At 30.9% G+C, this 18693-nt stretch overlaps 2 protein-coding genes across 2 annotated transcripts in view; one reads left to right on the forward strand and one right to left on the reverse strand.

The window, feature by feature from the left end:
* Positions 1-690: 690 nt before the first annotated feature.
* On the forward strand, positions 691-2646 carry LOC134712806 (E3 ubiquitin-protein ligase MSL2-like). The gene has a single exon (XM_063574699.1). It carries the CDS (start codon positions 825-827, stop codon positions 1989-1991), a length of 1167 nt encoding a protein of 388 aa, XP_063430769.1. The 5' UTR covers positions 691-824; the 3' UTR covers positions 1992-2646.
* Positions 2647-4243: 1597 nt separating this feature from the next.
* The window catches only part of LOC134712807 (5'-nucleotidase domain-containing protein 3-like), a 32515-nt gene continuing 18065 nt past the window's right edge, over positions 4244-18693 (reverse strand). The window contains exons 10-16 of the mRNA XM_063574700.1: positions 18576-18677; positions 17663-17747; positions 13333-13419; positions 8177-8230; positions 7490-7576; positions 7033-7097; positions 4244-6290 (exon numbers count right to left, since the gene is read on the reverse strand). Coding sequence (XP_063430770.1) covers positions 6086-6290; positions 7033-7097; positions 7490-7576; positions 8177-8230; positions 13333-13419; positions 17663-17747; positions 18576-18677 — 685 coding nt within the window. The 3' untranslated portion in view covers positions 4244-6085. The remainder of the gene's footprint in view (positions 6291-7032; positions 7098-7489; positions 7577-8176; positions 8231-13332; positions 13420-17662; positions 17748-18575; positions 18678-18693) is intronic.

Consider the following 18693-nt stretch of genomic DNA (forward strand, 5'->3'; position numbering starts at 1 on the left):
TTCAAGTTAAACGTTTATAATAAATACAATTAATTACAGAACTTTAAAGATATTTTTACTATTATTTTATATACGTAAAAATGACACTACTACATTAGCTTACAAAGTAACTTTCTGTATCTGTATCTGTATGTTACACAGTGCATGATCCGATCGCGGATATATGCGCTCTGGAAGGAGAGCGGGTTGGTTAGTCCAACCGTTGGAGGGCAGCCGTGAAACCCTCAACTGTCTTATCACATGCAGTCTCGTCCAGATGGTTCCACTCTTCTATTGTTTTAGTTATATAATGGGGTCTATAATCTTTCAGTCACGGAATGATATATTATATCACAAATACTTTAATTGTCCAAATCAGATAAAGCCCCGTAAACTTGAACGAATTGGTCCATACTTCGATTTTAGAATATCCTAGAAACATTCCAATACGTCTCTAATTCGTTTTCGTGATATCTTAAAATATTTTTTTTTTTTTTTTTTTATTGATGTGGAGGTCCTGACACATTTCCTAAAACACTCGGAGAGAACCCCAGAAATACTGAAATGCCTAATATAATTTTAAAATGTTATTCTGATGTTTTGAATTGTTCGAAAACATTTTGACAGATCTGATTTTTTGTAACGTTTTATTACCCCAACCCGGCCCCATTTTCATGTCCAAATAGAGAAATATTATCTCCCTTACAAAGAAGTCAATAATGTATGACGTCATCAAAACTTGTACACATTTGAATGTCGCACCTGTCAGGGAAATTGATAAACCTCTCAACAAATTTGCTAACCAAATACTAATCATGGATTTTAAACATGACAGTTGACAAGAAATGAATGCCTTAAAGTTTTATCTATCAACTTCCAAGTATGTCATGCAAGCAAACTTCGCCGATCGTGATTCATGGAGCGAACTCTATCGATATCTCCCATATTTACGTCAGGCGTTGTCATGTTGTGTGTGTAGAAACATAGTAAAAATCCCGATGGGGCCTAGTCATAAAGTGTGCCAACACTTTGTTTGCAAGGAATGTGTCGAAAAGCCAATGACAATTAAGCCGCAATGCAGTTGGTGTAAAAAACGAGAAAGTTTTGAAGAATCAACCCAACTTCGAATGGTGGTTTCTTGTTTTAAGAAAATTTGTGAATATGTTATGAGCTCTCCTATTGGCACGGATCTCCAAGAACAGGCACACAATGGAGAAACAAATTCTTTAGTAACAATATTGGAAGAAGGTGTCCACTTCGAGGACGATTATCAGTCACCCCCAGTGATCCCTATTACAATGCCTTCCCAGGTTCCAGTATCCACAGCAGAGCAACCAGAACTTGCAGAAGAATCAGAAATAACAGAATCAATGGACAAACCTACATGTATGAAAAGTAAATCAAAGCTGAACATTCAGCCCAAAATAAAAATGGATATAGAAAAAAAATCACACAGAAAAAAAATCAGACTGAAAAAATATAAATGGTATACAAAACCTAAAAAGAAAGTACCATTAAAGAAGAATAATGTAAAGAATTCAAAACTTTCACAACGGAATGAAAATCTTGTCAATGTCATACCATCAAATGAAATAAAATATGAGATAAAGAGAGAAAGTATAGATGAGGGTCGACCAAAATTAAAAGTTAAACTTCGAGCAAAGAAAGTTGACAAGTTCAATGACAGAGAATTTGGCAGTGATTGTGAAACCTTGAAGGGCAATTTTGTAGATACTATGAAGGTTGACAAGTGTACAAGCATAGAACCCTCCATAAAGAAATTAAAATTGATATTTGGTGAAAATGAATTCAAAGTTTGCAAATGTGGAAGAGGAGGAACTTCAAGTCAACTAACTTGTCTAGGTCAAAGATGTCCGTGTTATGTGAAGAAGTTACCCTGTATCAGATGTAAATGTAGAGGATGCAGAAATCCAAGGAAATCTTTTGACTCTGATACAGACCAAACTCTAAGGTCCTTCAATTCTTCAGACCATTTATTTGTCTCCCTTTAGCAAATGTTAATTTTTAAAATTCATGATTTTTATTGTACATGTACATTAATTGTAGTACTATCATGCATACTTTCCAATCTACATTATTTGGACTTTGGTGAATAGTTGTCTCATAAGCAATCATACCACAATTCCTTATTTTTTTTTAATATTTTGAGACAAACTGGTAAAGGGAGATAATAATTTCATATAAAAATTTGAGTTATCTCTCTTTACTTGGCACAAATGTATATATTCAGACTTGTATAGAACTACCCTTAGACTAACAGAAAGTTGAATGTTTTAGTTATTAGATGCAATAGTTAAAATTGTGTAACAGATTATGGTGTAAATACATACAAATATTAGTAGCTTTCTAGTTGTTAAAATTTAGAAATTATTAGGGTATATGAAGTAATTGTTAGATTTGCTACTAATAAGGTCAATACAGATTAGAATTTCTAGAATTTCTGTTCTCTGGTCAACTCCTAAGATACGCCTTTTTATCAGGTGCCAGAATGTGGTTTTATATCTTGTAAAACATATTTTAATTCTTGTTCCATGAAAATGCACTTGTTGATTTAAGTGTTTTAACCTTGTAGATCTGAAATGAAATGCTCATTTATTGTGAATGTTGTTTTGCCCCATCATTATAAAATTTAATGTTAATCATGTTAATCAGTCAGAGCTCAGACATAAACAAGTCTATTTTTGTTTTTGACTTAAATAAGTCGAAACATGTATTTATGTTAAAAATGTAGTTTCAATTTTAGACTTATCTAAGTCAGAAAATGACAGACTTGTTTAGGTCTATTTATGTTGGAGAAAAAACTTAATGTTACTTTGTGGCCAAACTACACCACCTATGACAGCAAAAATCTGTATGAGAGTTCACAAGGACTTGAGCTATCTATATTTAATTATCTAATTGAACATCCTTACTAAACACAGATGTTTTACCTCATTAAGTATGATTCCAGGTGGTTGCATACAATTGTAAATGCAGAATTTATCAAGAGTTTCTAATACCATATGTCAATAAGAGCTTAGTACTGGCTGCCACATGTATCTGATATACCAATAATAAGAAACTTTAGATACATGTACTATAAATATGATAAATGACCTTTATCATATTTGGTATTAAAATGATAAAATATATTTTATTGTCACTGCATATAGAAATGATAGATGGCTTTACTCCCTTTATAAGGTTATGTAAGTTTGCACAAAAGCTTTCAATATATACTATATACTAGCTCTTGTAAAATTAGTACAAATATTTTGGATATTACATTAGGGACAATATTTGTAAGACTTAACCAGTAAAAGCTTCCTTTGAAGTTGTTTATAAGGATAAATAAAGTTATTTATAAAATTATGTATCTTTAAAAAAAAAATAAAAAAAATCATGAGTAAGGCTCAATATCTTAAAAGTAAAACAAGAAGCAAAAGGAAAAAATAATAAACAAAATGAGTTGGGTTATATGTCTATCGAAAGTGAATCAATAAATATTCAAAATAATATACTGTCATGAGAAAGGAATTTGTAATTTTTATCTGAATGTATTGCCGGTATTTATATTTTGTCACAGTATAGTGCTTGTTTATTGTTAATTTAGCCATGTATTTTTAGATCATGTCATTGTTATACTATATACATTAATAAGCATTGTACTTAAATGTTATTAATGGTTGTTACTCGTTCTCTTGTTATTTCCCTGTATGTTATCCCATTAAAGTGCAGTTTTTATTAAACATTCTTTTTACTGTTTTTTCTTGCCTTGACTGTCAACTGGTTTTCACACTAAACTATTACATTATGATTTTAAATTGCATGGTTACCGATTACACGAGATAACATCATTGCAATGTAATCGATTACAGTTGATTACAATTACCTTATGCCTTCAAAGGACATAGGGGTGTTGTTCCTGGATTTGTAGACAGCTTTAATAAATCACACTATTATTTTCTTTGTTCAGTGGACCTTGAAATTTGGCATTACAATTAGAAAGATCATACCATAGGGCCCATGTGTACTGTGTTTCAAGTTGATTGGACTTCAATTTCATCAAAAATTACCTTAACCAAAAATTTGAACCTGAAGCAGATAGATAAATAAATGAATGCAAAGACGGAAAAACATAATGGCCCTAGGTCATGTAGGTGGGGCATAAAAAAAAACTTTTAAAAAATGTTCAATTTTTGTACACTCACATCACAAATAATGGCCATTTACACCATGATTGTGTTTTAAAGATAGCGTAGAAATCTTTTTGATACTTTTAATTTTAACAAACAACATCAAAAACAACAATTGTTTAATAAACGTGCATGTAAAGCACAATATAATGTATGCCCTATCATTCCCAAAGTTTAAAAATTCATAAAACCAATATAAAACATGTGAAATCATATATCAAAAAAGGTACATTGTATATATTTTATTGCATTTGAATTTTTGAAAAATAATGCATCAAGGATGGAAATATCTAAACTAGTAAATTTATGTAAAAAATAAAAACTTGAACATAAATAGATCATGAGAAAAACAAATTTTATTTGAATAGACACCATATGATAAAGAGTCAATAATTTCCCCCTGAAGTTGTAAAACATGTAAATTTTTCAATCCTTAAAATCAAGTTTCATATATATGTAATGATATCGTCTGGTAACTTAACATATTCGACCTGGAAAGTTTTTGTAGGTTTAGAGAAGTTAATTATGAGCAGATGCATTACCACCAAGAATATTTAATTTACATTATAAAAAAAATCAAAATCAAATCCTTTAATTTCTACCATTCTGATATGTCACCCATCCTGTCAGATCAGGAACAAATAAAGGATTGAATTTTAGGAAGATTGTAAAAAATGGCAAACTATTTTATACATATATACCCTTAAAACATGGACATAAGATGAATTATCTTTTAACTATTTATGCTTTCAGGGAAATATGTTTCTGAACTGTAAACAAACAAATACTGATACACGAATAAAGTAAAATATTACATAGTACAAAATTGGCAGTGTAATGGAAAAGATTGAATAATTTGTACATTGTATAATACATAAAACCTTAGAGGTATTGAAAAAATCACCAATTATACATTGAAAGTGTATTTATAAAAGTTGGAAAATGTTATACATGAAATGTTTAGCAATAGGCATAACCAGATACAAACAAAAGTGCTGTACAAAAAAAGTTCTTACAATGCAGGGTTTTCTTTAACTACAATATAAAAAAATACTCCAAGGGGACATTTTTAAAAGCCTATAACTAGAGAAATACTGGCAACACCATATCAAAAAACAAAGTTCACAAAACACTTTTAAAGGAACGAGCAATAAAGACACCTAAACAATGGGATAATTTCAGGTGCTCTGGTAAATTGATCCTGCTCCAGTAGGATTTCCTGTACAGATGTTGGATGAGTATTATCAGGTGTTGTCACAAACTGTGGTTACGACAATTGGAACATATCCATGGCACAAATATTCCATAATAGTCCAACAACTCCTGATGGCATTCCTTTAACTTTGAAAGGGATGGCTTCAACTTTGTCCCCTTGGTTAAGTAGCTTTCCTTGTAAGCAGCAACCCTCTATTAAAAATGCAAACTCTGGAATAGTGTATCAACATACTCCATATGCACAAGCTGCTGGAATGTTACTACAAAATATGTCGTGCTACAAAAAAGACCCTAAAAAACCCTAGACAGTTGAAATATTCCCATGTCATCCTTAACTCAAAATCCTAACCCTAAGATATCCATAAATTCTTAAACCATATCTGAACACTCAAGTCATAGTACATCTAAAAGAAAAAGGAAAATGCTTAAAATTAAACCCTGAGCTCATCAAATAATAATTGCAATTACAGCATTGAAAAATTGTACTAACCAGCATAAACCATAACAATGGCACATCACAACACAGTTTATATAAATATTATTCTACATGTTATAACATTTTACCACACATTTCTATACTGTAACACTAAGCTATGTATTACCACACATGTTTATAGTGTAACACTAAGCTCCCCCCATGTCTATAGTGTAATACTATTCTATCACAGTAGATTATATCATCTAAGGTTTTATTACTAATCAGCATACGGAGGATGTTCATGAGGTAGTGCCATTCTCCTTGGGTAGAAGGTATGACATGTAGAGTATTCAAGTAAATCTGTAATGTCTGACATATATATGTCTGCAAATCTTGCCAAACGTCGACTGAAGTATGTTGGATTGTGATATGTCCTAAAAATACTTCCAAAATGTGGATTGAACAAGGATTTAGTGTAATCTCTGAAATACAATAAAAATTAGGGTAATTATATCAAAGTGTGCTAATTTACATTTATATAACACTAGTAAATACTGGTTTTACATATTTAAATCTTTACCCTTTAACAGTTTATACACATATAAAACAGGAAATTAAAGGCTAACCAGATGCTCCCCAGGACGCAGCTTGATACAACCACAGAGGTCGAACCATGACCACTTGGGGCAAGTATGGACACAACATTCAAGCTCAATGCAGCTCTGAATTTGGATTGTGATTAAATAGTTGAAATCAGCCGTCTTCAGGTGACGCTAACGACGACCCTGATACCAAAATACAAACAAATTTTATTTAATTTATGTGGTCGTATTAAAATTGAATGATTCTATACACTATGTCAACAATGGATATTTCCAAACCCTATTCTTTAAATCAATTTCTTGAGAAATTCTCATGGCTCAACAGCATTGTCCAAAGTAATAACCCAATTTGTAAACAATTAATCAACTAATCCTCTCTCGGTACCAGTAATTTTATCTGGAACAAACTCCACTTATAGAATTAATATTTCCAGGACTTTTCCAATCCCACTTCATCCAACAAAAAGTTTAGACACCATTTATTATATAATATATCCTGAATTGAAATATCATAATCTTATAACCTGGTGCAATTACCAATTTGCAAATGAAAACTTAGAAAAAATGTGAGACTGTAGTCCTGTAAGTGACTTTCATTTCAAATATTGTAAATGAACCTTACCTTAACTCATCTCTTTCTTTTAACCACTCATTTCTGAGTATTGTAACACTGGGGTCTCTATCCTCCTGAAAAGAATAATCAAAATAGAAATAAAGCCTAAAACTAGATAAATTGATGCCCCCCTCCCCTGCTTCATTTCTGAGTATTGTAAAAACTTTGTATTTCACTGATAAATTAACTTAGTTTTCCCCCTAGGACTAACATTTAGATACTGTACCCAAACTTGGTGTATTACATTAGTGAATCCATTTAGTTTGTCAAGTAAGCCTACTAACTGAATTTTGGAATCATTATTCATAAAAAAAAAATAACATTCTTCAGACTTACATCTTTATCCTGATTCAACACTGTAAAATACGTAGTTTTGTGATTCTATCATTAGGTACAATCTCTGTTGGGTAGCCAACACCCCTGTAATGGTCAAATGTCTTATTTTGTAAGGTTTCACTATACTAACCTGAGATTCTTCTATCAGATCCTGTAAACAACACAACCAATGGACAGCTACCTGGAACTTCAAAGTATTGGACTTTTCTATTTCTGTCTGAAAAGTATCAAATATGTTGAGGGGTATATTAATGAAACAATTCTTTTTTGTCATGTTCAATGTTCATTTGATCATGGATTCATGGGTAGGCATAAATTTAGTATAAATTTAAGTCATTTTTCATTAATTGTAGATCTATGTATGCTGATCTTTTTTGCTGTCATAGTTCCTCTCTAGTCTCTCTTAAAAGTATAAGTTGTACAGATTTCCTGAAGCTTTTTTTCTCCAAAAGAACACAAAAAACTTATGTTTTGCACAAATTATTTTATCAAACATGCAACTTTTAACTTATTCACCAGTCAACTGGCATCAAAATTATTTTTCAATGCTTTCGTTTTTGTTATCAATAATTAGCCATACTATGACATATATTTTAAGTTTTAAACAAACAAAAAATTGCCTTGAGTTCTTATTTTAGCATGTATTTAATCAAATAACTAACCAATTGGTGTTGACAGTGAAGGAAAATGTCTCAATTTTTTTTTAATCTGTCACATGCATGACAAATACCCTGTAAAAAATGTTCTACTAACAATCTCCCACAGTTTGTGTGTCTGAGTGAAAACTTCAAAAGTTTGGAAACATCTTTGAACATACCTCTAATTCAGGAATAATTGCACCGGTTCTCCAGCCATACTTTAAGGATGGATCCTGAAAAGGGGAGATAATACATATTAAAATCAAAACTAAGTTTGTTGAATTTCTTCCTAAATATATTTATCCTACATATCTCTTTACTAGGCGAGTGACTTATTTCAAAAAGACGCTTAGTTAACAACTTTAATGCACCCACCTAACACACGGCTGTATTATATATCATTCGAAAGCTGATAATCTGTACTTTCTGTTTTGCCCGGTCGTAAAAAAATCGCACGGTGCATTTTCTGTTAAATCAAGGTCAAAGGTCATGAAAAAAAATTCTGATTTTTACGATTATTAAATAAAACGCTATTTTCTAATTCTAGTACCCAAAAATTTTTCAAAAGATCATATGAACTTTATGGAATATGATACATGATTTCCAAATCAAACAAAAAATAAGAAATTCGATGCGCAAATTTTCCCGAAAATTTAAATTTATCACAAATCCTAAAAAAATGAAAAAAATTTCAAAAAGCAAAATATAGCTTGGGGAATCGATATTTGTATGCTAAAAAATAGATAAATGTATATATTTTAGGTCAAGGAATATTTGTTTTGTAATTTTAAGATGTTATTATTTATTTTTGTTCATGGAACAGCCTTCTATAGAAGTGTTTGCAGTTGCCCAAAAATCTACCATCTTCAAATAGCGATCATTTTGTTAATTTATGTTAAAATAGCACATCGCTAATTGTGAATATCAGGGAGGAGAATGAGATTTCATAATAAAAGAAGGGATTATTAAAGTTAGAACATAATTTATGCGAGGTAATTGAGGTTAAACTGTTTTTTACTAAGTCAAACTTTTTTACTTTTTGTAATTATTTTTAGATGCAAACATGAATTTGCTACTAAATCGTAGGCAACATTGAAATAAGTAACCTTGGTTAGAAACACTTGGTTGTCTAGAGCGGGATGTAAACGAACTAAATAAAATGCGGTTGTTTCTTATTTAGTTTAAAATCGTGTTATATTAAATCATATTATATGTGTTTAGAAGTTTATTCGCTTTAATTATTTGAATAAAAGATGCTTTGAGAAATTTCTACATAAGCTTTTAAAATACATAAGCATGTCATTGTGGATGTAAAACACTATAAGCAGTCTATAATAACAAAATGACAAAGTTAAATACCCTTCTTTACCTTATAAGATCATTCGCTGTTTTAGGAGTGATCGTTTTCATGGTATGCTGTGTTTTGTGGATTGTTGTTCGTCTCTTGGACTTTAATTTTATTTTGTTCATGGTTTTAATTAACTTTATTTGATCCATGGTTTTAGATGTTGATTGTCCCTTTGGTATTTTTTTTACTTTAAAGACATTAAGTTGCAGTAATGAAAATCGGCCAAAAATCACCTCAAAGTAAAGTGCACGAAGAAGATAAACGCAATAAGACAAATATCCACGAAACTACTAAGTAACTTAATTTGCTCACGGTTATATATTTATCGCTATTATCTGCATTTTTCCTTTGATGTGTTTTTGTGATAATTTTCATATCACTCGTGTAGAGTGAGAAGGAAAATTATCGCTAGTTTCTAAGGTCCTTAGCAACAGCGTATTAATATAATTCATGCACTAGAGTGTCGGCCAATCAGAAAAGATTAGCCAGAACTATACAAAAAACTGTTATCGGATGACTTCGCTGAAATGTCAACAATAAATGATGATTTCTCGTTTTAATATTTTACTGTGAATTTCGCCGTTAAATAAGTTATTGGAAGTTAATAAAAGTAATCAAATCATGTTATTAACAAATAAAAAAATCCTTTTTTTACATAATAGATATAGGAAGATGTGGTGTGAGTGCCAATGAGACAACTCTCCATCCAAATAAAAATTAAAAAATTAAACCATTATAGGTTAAAGTACGGCCTTCAACACGGAGCCTCTACATAAGTCTACTTCAAATCATCATAGGTCTGTCTGCATGTACATTTCTTCATGCATGTATATTTCTTCGTCTGCTTTCAATGAAAATACATAATATATTCAACCGTTCGCTTCATTTTGATACGTAGAAGCACCAAATTACAGCTTATCAACAGTGAAAATGGTTTTCGCCATATTTGAACACGCCGGATGGTCAGATGAGACATTTTTTTCAAATGAATGAACTACCTGAGCGACTACATATATATATCAAATAAGCCTACGCCAAAAAAAATAGTACCACAAAAGAAAATGCATTATCATCGTATAAGATACTTTTTTTTTACTGAAATTTAAATTAAATGATATTCGAAAATACAAATAATAGCGATAAATAGATTATTTATGGTTTTTTTTAAACTCGATGCATTTTCTCAATCTCATCTCATCTCAGGGCTCCGCCCTTGATGAGATGAGAATGAGAAAATGCATCTCGTTTAAAAAAACATAAATAATCTATAAATATAGAACTAAATCATTATCATGATACATTTAGCTACACTGATCTATCATTTTAAAACCTTTTTCTACTTGAATAGTGACGAAATATACTATATGGACATCAAACTCATAATTAAAAACGAACTGACAAAGCTGGGCAACAAACGAACAAGACAAGCAACAGTATACAAAACACAACATATAAAGCTACAGATTGAGTAACACAATCTTCCCTAAAAAAATTGAGTGAACTCAGGGGCCTCCAAAGGGTAGGCAGATTATGTTCCACATGTGACAACCGTTTTAGTTTAAAAATATTTATTTATAGTGGATTGGGAAACAAGTTTTGCAACTTAAATTAATCTCTTTCCATTTTTCGTGAGCAAGTGCTGCCTTGTAGCGGCATTAGTCTGCTCTTTTTCGAAATCTACAAACGTGTGTTTAACGTGCAACAGATATGGCTCTCTCTTTACACGGGTCCGCCATTTATCGTCCCCTTCTGATGGACTTTCATTGTTTCCTTTAGACCACAAATGGTGTCCAGTAGAGCCGAAAATTCAGTTCCTGAAATTTTCATCACGGAACGGGAATCGAACCAGGAACCTTTGTGTTAGTAGTTCGATGCACTAACCACTACACCACTGCTCTCTTTTACCCGTCGTCTGGCTCATGTATTTCCTAACTCGGTGCCAAGCCTTATTCGGTTGGTGTCATTCACGGCAGAGATGACGGCAATTTGGTTACGTCGATGGAACTTATCAGTCCTCATCTGGCGAAACAGATATCTCATAATTGTCAACCAACTCGTAGTGGCGTCCATGAAATTTTCAAAGGGCTGATTTCAACTTTGCATTTGAACTCTGGTTTAGAACCATGTTTAAACCACCATTTTTCTTCAAATGTCCTGTACCAAGTCAGGCATATGACAGTTGGTATCGAATAATCTGTTTCTTTGTATGTTGGCGTGTTTTTTTGTAGCAGTTCAGTGTTTCTGTTATATCGTTGTGTTCCTCTTATAGTTGATGCGTTTCCCTAGTTTTTGCTTTGTGACCCGGATTTATTTCAGTTACTAGTAAATTGATTGATCACTATTGAATAGCGGTATACTATAGTTGTCTTTATTTCAGAGGAGATGCGGCTCAATAAAATCGGTCTCCTCCTTTAGTAGTATAGATATGCAGGCGTTTATATAATGTTGTTAGATGGAAATGAGAAGTTTATAATTTTGTAGTAAGGGGTGGTTTTATGGGTTGTTTTATGCACATTTCTCTTGTCGTAAAACTTTTTCTCAACCAACCCTCATCATTGATTTTCAGATATGTGATGGAGTAAACTATATCTGTTGAGTCTTTTACTTCCAATTTCAATGGAAAATACGAGTCCAACATTGTCACAAATTTTGCGCTCTTTAGTGAGATGACATCATCTATATAGTGGAAAGTGAAGTTTCAAGATAATGATAGCTTCTTTTCAGTCGTCATCAGAAACTGTTGCATGAAGTCATCCTCATATAAAAATGAACTAGTCATTCAAGCTATTCAGGAAGTCTAGTTGTAACTAGAATCTTTGCATATAAATGGATATTTTTTCTTCAAAATTATTCTTATTTTATGAATTAGTACATGTAAACAATGAACAACGCAATTCAAGCAATCAAGAAATCAAGTTTTATAATGTGTTTACTAGTTTTTTGAAATTCTTTGAATTATTTATTTTGGGTCGAAATTTTCAATTCACATAAAATAAATAAAAAGGTCTTTTTACTACATCAATATTTATAATGAACTACAAATCAAACAATTAGAAAAGTTAAAATATGTTTATTTCAGACTGGTAGTTACCTTGCAGATTGTAATCTCCTAGTTTCACCCCCTTTATTTCAAGCAATAAGATGATTCGCGCACATATTTTTTTACTCTAAATTTTTCAGATTCTTTAGAATTTGTTTATTAAATCTTATATTGACCACAAACAATGTTTAAATAGGAAGAAATTCTTAAAAGCAGTGTTTTCGCAGATGGCGTTATTTTGGGCAACTGTATGAGTTGTTATGATTTGCTGTTTGATAAGAAGTAAGCATACTTTTAGGGAATTTTATGATGTCAAAAACTTCTTTGATAGTCATTACAGGGTATTACTTAGTTTAAAGTGATTAGCAGTTGCACTAGAAAGAAAAATTTGGGTTTTCACACATTTTGTTAACTTTTACTCGAATTTCAGGAAACATGTGCTCTCTGTCAAAAACACGCTTTAAATATTAAAAAATGCATTTGAATAATGACTTAATCGCTCTGCTAAAAGTTTAAATTGTTTGCATGTGTGAATTAAGTATATAAAAGTCATATCGTGCAATCAGGCTGAAATCTTAAAAATATGCACTTATTCGTCCTTGGCCTTTGATCTCGATTTGACGGAAATTGCACCGTACAATTTTTTTACGACCGGGCAAAACAGATAGTACAGATGTGTAGCTTTAAAATGATATATAATTTAGCCGTGTGTTAGGTAGGTGCATTAAAAATTTAATTTATGGTTAAAGTCACTCGCCTATAACTTGATTTTACAGTCAATGTATTTCTTTAAATTCCACATTAATTTTAAACTATTCTTATTTGAAAATAATTTTTGTTTGTTTGAAATATTTGTTTATATTGTTTTAAAGATATTCTGCATTGCTATAAAAAAATTATGATAAGTTTTCTTAAATTATTTTGTAAAGGATAACACAAACACCTACTGCTAAATCACTGTAAACATGGTCACCAAAATATAAAACTTTAGATCCATACCAGCCTGTCATCTGTCTTAGTTGGAAGAAATTGCCCTGAAATATAAGAATAAACACAGTAACTCAAGACATTCAAACTTATACAACTTTTATAATGTTAAAGCAAATGAAAATAACACTCCATAAATCTTGTGCACTTAAAGCACTTAATTTAAAAAAGAATTATCATACCAAAAAAATACAACGCCAAAAATGTTTTAGTAATTGAAGAAATGACCAAAAGGGGCCTGTAAAATAATAGCCAATTCATCGCAATATAACTATATCTAAGGGAGCTATTTCTTAATACTTTGTATTTGGTTTTTTTTTTCTGTCTGTAAGAGTTGTCTCATTATCTACATCTTCTTTTATTGATACAAATTATTTCTTTTTTTTGTTATTTGCATTAATAGGCTGAATCTCCTCTCATTCACTTAACATACACTATATATTCCTGGACTGAAATTAGGGTGTTCAGAAATTGTGTTGCTATAATATCTGTATACTTGACCTTGAATAAGGTTAAATATTCACCTCTTGATAAACCTTGCCTTTTATGAGAGCATTGAATAATGTTAAATATTCACCTCTTGATAAACCTTGCCTTTTATTAGAGTATTGAATAAGGTTAAATATTCACCTCTTGATAAACCTTGCCTTTTATGAGAGTATTAAATAAGGTTAAATATTCACCTCTTGATAAACCTTGCCTTTTATGAGAGTATTGAATAAGGTTAAATATTCACCCCTTGATAAACCTTGCCTTTTACGAGAGTATTGAATAAGGTTAAATATTCACCTCTTGATAAACCTTGCCTTTTATGAGAGTATTGAATAAGGTTAAATATTCACCCCTTGATAAACCTTGCCTTTAATTAGAGTATTGAATAAGGTTAAATATTCACCTCTTGATAAACCTTGCCTTTTATTAGAGTATTGAATAAGGTTAAATATTCACCTCTTGATAAACCTTGCCTTTTATGAGAGTATTGAATAATGTTAAATATTCACCTCTTGATAAACCTTGCCTTTTACGAGAGTATTGAATAAGGTTAAATATTCACCTCTTGATAAACCTTGCCTTTTATGAGAGTATTGAATAAGGTTAAATATTCACCCCTTGATAAACCTTGCCTTTAATTAGAGTATTGAATAAGGTTAAATATTCACCTCTTGATAAACCTTGCCTTTTACGAGAGTATTGAATAAGGTTAAATATTCACCTCTTGATAAACCTTGCCTTTTATGAGAGTATTGAATAAGGTTAAATATTCACCCCTTGATAAACCTTGCCTTTAATTAGAGTATTGAATAAGGTTAAATATTCACCTCTTGATAAACCTTGCCTTTTATTAGAGTATTGAATAAGGTTAAATATTCACCTCTAGATAAACCTTGCCTTTTATGAGAGTATTGAATAAGGTTAAATATTCACCTCTTGATAAACCTGGCCTTTTATGAGAGTATTGAATAAGGTTAAATATTCACCTCTTGATAAACCTTGCCTTTTACGAGAGTATTGAATAAGGTTAAATATTCACCTCTTGATAAACCTTGCTTTTACGAGAGTATTGAATAAGGTTAAATATTCACCTCTTGATAAACCTTGCCTTTTATGAGAGTATTGAATAAGGTTAAATATTCACCTCTTGATAAACCTTGCCTTTTATTAGAGTATTGAATAAGGTTAAATATTCACCCCTTGATAAACCTTGCCTTTTATGAGAGTATTGAATAAGGTTAAATATTCACCTCTTGATAAACCTTGCCTTTTATGAGAGTATTGAATAAGGTTAAATATTCACCTCTTGATAAACCTTGCCTTTTATTAGAGTATTGAATAAGGTTAAATATTCACCCCTTGATAAACCTTGCCTTTTATGAGAGTATTGAATAAGGTTAAATATTCACCTCTTGATAAACCTTGCCTTTTACGAGAGTATTGAATAAGGTTAAATATTCACCTCTAGATAAACCTTGCCTTTTATTAGAGTATTGAATAAGGTTAAATATTCACCTCTTGATAAACCTGGCCTTTTATGAGAGTATTGAATAAGGTTAAATATTCACCTCTTGATAAACCTTGCCTTTTACGAGAGTATTGAATTAGGTTAAATATTCACCTCTTGATAAACCTTGCCTTTTACGAGAGTATTGAATAAGGTTAAATATTCACCTCTTGATAAACCTTGCCTTTTACGAGAGTATTGAATAAGGTTAAATATTCACCTCTAGATAAACCTTGCCTTTTATTAGAGTATTGAATAAGGTTAAATATTCACCCCTTGATAAACCTTGCCTTTTATGAGAGTATTGAATAAGGTTAAATATTCACCTCTTGATAAACCTGGCCTTTTATGAGAGTATTGAACTAGGTTAAATATTCACCTCTTGATAAACCTTGCCTTTTATGAGAGTATTGAATAAGGTTAAATATTCACCTCTAGATAAACCTTGCCTTTTATTAGAGTATTGAATAAGGTTAAATATTCACCTCTAGATAAACCTTGCCTTTTATGAAAGTATTGAATAAGGTTAAATATTCACCTCTAGATAAACCTTGCCTTTTATTAGAGTATTGAATAAGGTTAAATATTCACCTCTTGATAAACCTTGCCTTTTACGAGAGTATTGAATAAGGTTAAATATTCACCTCTTGATAAACCTGGCCTTTTATGAGAGTATTGAATAAGGTTAAATATTCACCTCTAGATAAACCTTGCCTTTTGCGAGAGTATTGAATAAGGTTAAATATTCACCTCTTGATAAACCTTGCCTTTTATGAGAGTATTGAATAAGGTTAAATATTCACCTCTTGATAAACCTTGCCTTTTATGAGAGTATTGAATAAGGTTAAATATTCACCTCTTGATAAACCTTGCCTTTTATTAGAGTATTAAATAAGGTTAAATATTCACCTCTAGATAAACCTTGCCTTTTATGAGAGCATTGGATAATGTTAAATATTCACCTCTAGATAAACCTTGCCTTTTATGAGAGTATTAAATAAGGTTAAATATTCACCTCTAGATAAACCTTGCCTTTTATGAGAGTATTAAATAAGGTTAAATATTCACCTCTTGATAAACCTTGCCTTTTATTAGAGTATTAAATAAGATTAAATATTCACCTCTAGATAAACCTTGCCTTTTATTAGAGTATTAAATAAGGTTAAATATTCACCTCTTGATAAACCTTGCCTTTTATTAGAGTATTAAATAAGGTTAAATATTCACCTCTAGATAAACCTTGCCTTTTATGAGAGTATTGAATAAGGTTAAATATTCACCTCTTGATAAACCTTGCCTTTTATTAGAGTATTACATAAGGTTAAATATTCACCTCTTGATAAACCTTGCCTTTTATTAGAGTATTGCATAATGTTAAATATTCACCACTTGATAAACCTTGCCTTTTATTAGAGTATTGAATAAGGTTAAATATTCACCTCTTGATAAACCTTGCCTTTTATTAGAGTATTAAATAAGGTTAAATATTCGCCTCTAGATAAACCTTGCCTTTTATTAGAGTATTGCATTTATAAGGTTAAATATTCACCTCTTGATAAACCTTGCCTTTTATGAGAGTATTGCATAATGTTAAATATTCACCACTTGATAAACCTTGCCTTTTATGAGAGTATTAAATAAGGTTAAATATTCACCTCTTGATAAACCTTGCCTTTTATTAGAGTATTGAATAAGGTTAAATATTCACCTCTTGATAAACCTTGCCTTTTATGAGAGTATTGCATAAGGTTAAATATTCACCCCTTGATAAACCTTGCCTTTTATGAGAGTATTGAATAAGGTTAAATATTCACCTCTTGATAAACCTTGCCTTTTACGAGAGTATTGAATAAGGTTAAATATTCACCTCTAGATAAACCTTGCCTTTTATTAGAGTATTAAATAATGTTAAATATTCACCTCTTGATAAACCTTGCCTTTTATTAGAGTATTGAATAAGGTTAAATATTCACCTCTTGATAAACCTGGCCTTTTATGAGAGTATTGAATAAGGTTAAATATTCACCTCTTGATAAACCCTGCCTTTTATGAGAGTATTGAATAAGGTTAAATATTCACCACTTGATAAACCTTGCCTTTTATGAGAGTATTAAATAATGTTAAATATTCACCTCTTGATAAACCTTGCCTTTTATTAGAGTATTGAATAAGGTTAAATATTCACCTCTTGATAAACCTTGCCTTTTATGAGAGTATTGCATAAGGTTAAATATTCACCTCTTGATAAACCTTGCCTTTTATTAGAGTATTGCATAAGGTTAAATATTCACCTCTTGATAAACCTTGCCTTTTATGAGAGTATTTACTCTGTCCCATGACACATTTTCAAGTGAAGGATCATAAATTCTAAATGGCCTGAAAAGATAACAGATTCATAAATTAGAAATAAATTCACTGTAATACATTTATATACTGTTTGTTTTGCTTGCACTACTTTTACTTGGAGGATAATAAGCAATGCAATGAAAATGTAACTCTCTTTTACCAGCCCTATACAGTAAAAATTCACCAAAATGTTACCTTCTTTTATTTTTACTGCATAATATTTATCAGCGCTGAACATCAAACTGGTCCTTAACCTTACTGCAGTCAACTTTTAGCATGATTTTATAAAATCCAGCAAGAAATGTAGGCATGAGCATGCTAACAGTGCAATTTTCAATATAAATAACATTTCAAAGTGACATAACTCCTGTAAAAGTAGTTGATTAACACTGCATTTTAAAATTGTCCATAAACATTTAAAAAGAAATTTAGGCTGAAAGGGCTTACAAGATAATTTTCAACATAATTAAATTGCTAAGGAGCATTACTCCATTAATAAATAGTTGATAAGCTTCTGATACTTTGGAATTAAGTGTAAAATTAATCCAATAGCAATAATTCAATATTACATGTGTAAAATTAATCCAATAGCAATACTTCAATATTACATGTGTAAAATTAATCCAATAGCAATACTTCAATATTACATGCAAAAGCTTATGTTAGACACCATATATATGCACATTTGATAAATCCTGTATCTGTGATGGTGAAACTAAACACTAATAGCGATTTAAATTACCTTGAAGCTTCATGTATCAGGGATGGTGAAATTAAACACTTATACAGATTTAAATTACCTTGAAGCTTCATGTATCAGGGATGGTGAAATTAAACACTTATACAGATTTAAATTACCTTGAAGCTTCATTGAAGAATTTTGGTTTTCTTGCATTGCAGATAATAACTTCAAACAGATCTCTCCAGTCATTTCCCATCATGTAAGTCATGCCTGCATCTCTGTACAAACAAAACA

Source organism: Mytilus trossulus, chromosome 3, assembly GCF_036588685.1.
Source record: "Mytilus trossulus isolate FHL-02 chromosome 3, PNRI_Mtr1.1.1.hap1, whole genome shotgun sequence".
Taxonomy (NCBI): Eukaryota; Metazoa; Mollusca; class Bivalvia; order Mytilida; family Mytilidae; genus Mytilus; species Mytilus trossulus.

Bases quoted from the DNA above. Each gene is read 5' to 3' on its own strand.
- LOC134712806 (XM_063574699.1), top strand. From the start codon at position 825: ATGAATGCCTTAAAGTTTTATCTATCAACTTCCAAGTATGTCATGCAA.